The sequence below is a fragment of the Phyllobates terribilis genome, unplaced genomic scaffold (assembly GCF_046119375.1).
Source record: "Phyllobates terribilis strain yellow unplaced genomic scaffold, ASM4611937v1 Scaffold_2__4_contigs__length_985480577, whole genome shotgun sequence".
Classification (NCBI taxonomy): Eukaryota; Metazoa; Chordata; class Amphibia; order Anura; family Dendrobatidae; genus Phyllobates; species Phyllobates terribilis.
In genome coordinates this window covers 490,862,628-490,867,851 of record NW_027362762.1, presented here as the reverse complement: position 1 = coordinate 490,867,851, position 5,224 = coordinate 490,862,628, and the positions used below count along the sequence as shown (strand labels likewise).

General features: G+C 42.9%; 1 protein-coding gene across 1 annotated transcript; it reads left to right on the top strand.

Annotated features, from left to right (window-relative positions):
* Positions 1-795: 795 nt before the first annotated feature.
* Positions 796-2,631, top strand: LOC141246277 (general transcription factor II-I repeat domain-containing protein 2-like). Its single transcript, XM_073669124.1, has one exon. The coding sequence runs from the start codon at positions 796-798 to the stop codon at positions 2,629-2,631; it is 1,836 nt and encodes a 611-aa protein (XP_073525225.1).
* The last annotated feature ends 2,593 nt before the right edge of the window (positions 2,632-5,224 follow it).

Here is a 5,224-nt window from a genome sequence, read left to right as displayed (position 1 = left end):
GCGGCGACTTCATCTTCTTCGATGGGAGGGACACGGAGAGGCAAGTACCGGGGGGGGGGGGTAGGAGCTTGGGACCCCTCGGTGCACAGGGCGCGTTCATAGAGAAGACACGTCTCCCAGCTCGGGGCTTCCCTTGCGCTGGGAGACGCCATGACAGCAGCTTCTTCTTTTGTTTTCAATCTAGTGCAGGCTTGGAAGAAAAAAAAAGTGGGGCGTGGAGAGCGTGACTGACAGGCTCTCCAGCCTGTCAGTCACGCTCTCCACGCCCCACTTTTTTTCTTCTTCTTCCCAGTCAGGCGACAGGACGTTCTGCCATTGGAGGCCCTGCATGGGAGGAGGAGACGCAGGGGTTTCTCAATGGGCGTCTCCTTCTCCCTGGCTGTGTTGTGATCCAATCACATCAAAGAGTGTCACAGACAAGGAGTTTTTTTCTTCCTGGCTGTGACTCTCACTGTGATTGGATTGAGGCACATGGAGAAGGAGACGCCCATTGAGAAACCCCGGCGTCTCTTCCTCCTTGATGCTCAGTATTAGCATACAGGGCAAGAAATATACAGGGGGGCACAGCAGAGTGGAGGAGTGCTATTTTTATAAACCAGACCAGGTGCGTGCCCACCCTAAAGGTATTTGGCTACTCCTGTGAGTAAAAATCAGGTCCTCTTTAATGTTGCCGAAGGTCATGCTAGGCAGCTAGGGGGACTGGGAAACTCTATTTCCGCTCATCCAGAGCACCTTGTGCTGAAGTGGGTATCTCAAGGCACCATAGGCCTAAGTTTTTGCTACGCAGCCCCAAATATGTCTTGCTCAAAGCCTGCAGTGAAGAGAAAGGTTGATGATGAGCACAGACAATTTCAGGAAAAGTGGGAAAAGCAATATTTCTTTATTGAGCACAAGGGCATCCCAACTTGTCTTATTTGCACAGAGAAAGTTGCAGTGCCCAAAGAATACAATTTGAAGCGTCATTACACAACTAGACATGCTGAGGAGTATGCAAAGTACCAGGAAGATGAGAGAGCCAACCAGGTTGCTAAACTTAAGACATGTCTGCTGAGGCAACAAGATTTCTTTAAGAAAGCAACCAAAGAGAATGATGCAGCAGTCGAAGCCAGCTACGTAGTTAGTATGATGATTGCTAAAGCAGGAAAGTCATTTAAAGAAGGGGAATTTATAAAAAAGTGCATGTTACAGGCTGCAAGTATTATCTCTCCAGAAAAGAAAGGTCAGTTTAGCAACGTCAGCCTTTCTTCCAACACCGTGGCAGAGCGCATTTCTGACCTTTCAAGTGACATTTATGATCAACTGTGTGAGAAAATAAAATGTTTCAGTGTATACTCAGTCGCTCTTGATGAGACCACAGACATCACCGACACTGCCCAGCTTGCAATCTATGTCCGGGGTGTTGATGACAATTTTGAAGTCACAGAGGAGTTGCTCTCACTAGTTCCAATGCATGGCCAGACCACCGCCCAAGAGATATTTCACCAGCTGTGTGATGCTTTTCAGAATGCTGGTTTGCCTTGGAGGAAGTTTGTCGGAATAACAACTGATGGAGCGCCATCAATGATCGGGAGGAAAAAAGGACTGGTGGCACTTGTTAATAAAAAAAAGGAAGAGGAAGGTTTAGAGGAGGTCATTGCTCTGCACTGCATTATCCATCAGCAGGCCCTTTGCAGCAAATGCCTGAAGTTTGACAACGTGATGTCTTTCGTTGTGAAATGCATCAACCAAATCAGATCCAGGGGCTTAAAACACAGAATGTTTCGTGCTTTTTTAGAGGAAATAGAGTCAGAATATGGGGATGTGCTCTACTTTACCGAGGTGCGTTGGCTCAGCAGGGGAAACGTATTAAAGAGATTTTTTGAGTTGAGAGCGGAAGTGAAAGCTTTTATGGAGAAAGATGGGGCTTCTGTTCCTTTGCTAAGTGATCCAAAATGGCTCATGGACTTAGCTTTTTTGGTTGATATCGCACATGAGCTTAATGTACTGAATAAGAGGTTACAAGGCCAGGGGCAACTTGTCAGTGCTGCCTATGACAGCGTGAGAGCGTTCTCTACAAAACTTATATTGTGGAAAGACCAGCTTTCTCAAACAAACCTTTGCCATTTCCCAGCATGCAAGTCACTCATTGATTCAGGCACACTATTCAGTCATGAGGAGTATGTGGATGTCATTTTGAGGCTACAGGAGGAATTTGATCATAGATTTGCAGACTTCAAGAGACACAGAGCCACATTTCAAATTTTTGCAGACCCCTTCTCCTTTGATGTGCAAGATGCCCCTCCAGTGTTTCAAATAGAGCTCATTGACTTGCAGTGTAACTCTGAACTCAAAGCCAAGTTTAGGGATGTGAGTGGAAAAGCAGACAAACTTGGGCAATTTTTAAGAGAATTGCCCCCCAGCTTCCCTGAGCTTTCCCGAATGTTCAAGCAGACCATGTGTCTATTTGGGAGCACATACTTGTGCGAAAAGCTCTTCTCTACCTTGAACTTCAATAAGTCAAAGTACAGGTCTAGAATTACTGATGCTCATCTTCAAGCTGTGCTGAGGGTCTCAACTGCTTCCTCACTTACGCCAAATGTGGCTCGGCTATGCAAGAGTAAGCGCTGTCAGATCTCTAGCAGCAAGAAGTAGGCAGATAAAGCCATGTTCAAACAGTTTATGTCCATTCATGTTCTAAAAGTTAAATGTTAAAGAACTGTTAATAAAGACATTTGAATCTGAATAATGATATTTTGTAAGCGCATTTTTTGTGGAAAACTTGATGCGGCCCAGCCTTACCCAGAATCTACCTCCAGCGGCCCCCAGGTAAATTGAGTTTGAGACCCCTGCCATAGAGGGAGAGAGTTAGACACACTTTTTGCACAGATGCCCCAAGCTGTCAGTGTCTGCCCCTAGAAAGTCTGATATACTTGCAGAACACTACCAAATCAGGTATTTAGATGGAAAGTCTCATGTAATTGAAGAACAGTACCAAAGCAGGTGATTAGTTAGAAAGTCTCAACTATTTGCAGAATTTAGCTCCTGTAATTTTCTGCATAACCAACTTATGTGACATCTGGCTTCTGAGACTGCACAAACAGGAAGTGAATTATGTCTTAAAACTGCTGTCCAACATACACTTTGTTCCCTTTTACATGGCAAGAGTTAAGAAGAATTTATGAGTCACCAGTGCCGTAAAATTAATTTGTGGGTTTGAAATAAGGACAATATTTACTGGGCCTTATGCTGGCCATGCACGTTAGACAGCTGTAAGCTGAACTATTGTTCAATTGACCGCTATCTCTCCTGATTCCCTCATTGCACAGAAGCGTTTGGCTCGGAAAAGTGTACTGGTTTGCAATCCTTATGTCTCCCAAAAATGGCTTAAGACCATAATTTTGTACAGAGTAATTTTAGAACAAAGCTAGTAATCTTTTTTCTGATACAGAGATCCTGCTTACTTTTACACAATACAATTAGATAATAGCATTCTGAAAGCCTGCAGTCACCACTAGGGGTTGCTATTTTCACACAGGTGTACATAGCCTCAATTGAACGCCACACTAGGAAGCTCTACCAAGAAGTAGGCATGAACAATTAAATAATTTACAGGGGTAGTCTCAACTTCTTAAATGGGTAAGATTACAAGGTGCTTGTAAAAATAAGCAACTTTGAAATTTTCCAATTATTAAAATTCACTTTAATTTTCCAGAACAGGGGGATTTTTAATGTTATAGTTTACTGCTCCTTGCCTAGGTTATCACTAGTGTCAAGGTTACCAGAGGAAAGTGCTGGACTCCTAAACATTTCCCTCCTGTCCAAAACAATTGTCAATAGTGGGAGGTTGCACTTATGGAGACACGCATTAACTTGCAAATGCAACACTTCTTTAATAAAGGGAATTTCTATACCAGCAAATAACAGATTACAGTCTCTCTCTATGAAGGCACAGTAGATATAATTCACAGTGTAGGATAGATTTATACTGTTGCGTATGAGAGGAAGCCGATAATGAAAGCTGTCCTTGTCCAAAAACATTTAATGTGGTCCATATCGATAAAGAGCAAAATAACACCTACAATAGCTTAATTTAATGATATGAATTAAATATGGAGAACGTGGGACAGACTGTTTTTTCTTCAGCAGAATTTTAAATGATGAAAGCCTGGAGCCAGTGGAGGCCTATGGGCCAAAAGTAAGTGTGATGCACCCCACACACAATAGCACTCCGGGATAGAGACACATTTTGTCTGTAGGGTGCCAGAGCGAGCAGAAGCAGCAGATCGCCCACAACCAACTTACAGCAGCAATCGCACCGACCCGAGGAATAAAGTCATCTGATCACTTATACCATATGAAGAATGGTGTAAAACATAAATAAAACCAATTCTTAATCTGCTGTTAATTTGTTCATTCTGCCTCCCAAAGACTGCAATAAGACACGGGTCACATTTATCCTGTGCTCTACACTGAGCTCTTACACTGGAGTTTCCGTATAAATCTCTGAAATACGTGATTCAGATGGAATCCCCGATGGAAGATTTCTGTATATTGAGGCAGCTAAATTCACTGTGGACACTGCCTGGCCTATGATCCAGCGGTGTCCATCTTTTTCGGCGTTCATACAAGTTTTGAGCACCTCTGAAAAAAAGGATAATGCTGAACAGAGGCCAGACAGAGTACAGATTAACTCTGATGCCTCATTATGGTGAATGGATCCCTCAGAGGTTTCATCTGAATCACGTCATTCGGAGATTTAGATGGAAGCCCCGATGTAAGTGCCCAGCGAAGAGCGACAGATAAATGTGATCACAAACATTATGTAAAATGTTCCCAATAAAAGCTTCAAATTAATCCACCAAAAAAAGCCCCCACTCAGGTCCATCATCTGTCAATGGAAATATAGTGTGCTTTCATATTACTGGTAGTTCAAAGGCTCTGGAAAAGCTCTATGGCTCCTCTCCACCCCAAAAGAAATCCAGAAAATTCTGTGCTCTTAAATCCAAATGCCCCCCTCCCTTCTGAGCCCCAGGGTACCTAAACCACAATTAGCATATACAGTACAGACCAAAAGTTTGGACACACCTTCTCATTTAAAGATTTTTCTGTATTTTCATGACTATGAAAATTGTACATTCACACTGAAGGCAACAAAACTATGAATTAACACATGTGGAATTATATACTTAACAAAAAAGTGTGAAACAACTGAAAATATGTCTTATATTCTAGGTTCTTCAAAGTA

Bases quoted from the DNA above. Each gene is read 5' to 3' on its own strand.
- LOC141246277 (XM_073669124.1), top strand. From the start codon at position 796: ATGTCTTGCTCAAAGCCTGCAGTGAAGAGAAAGGTTGATGATGAGCAC.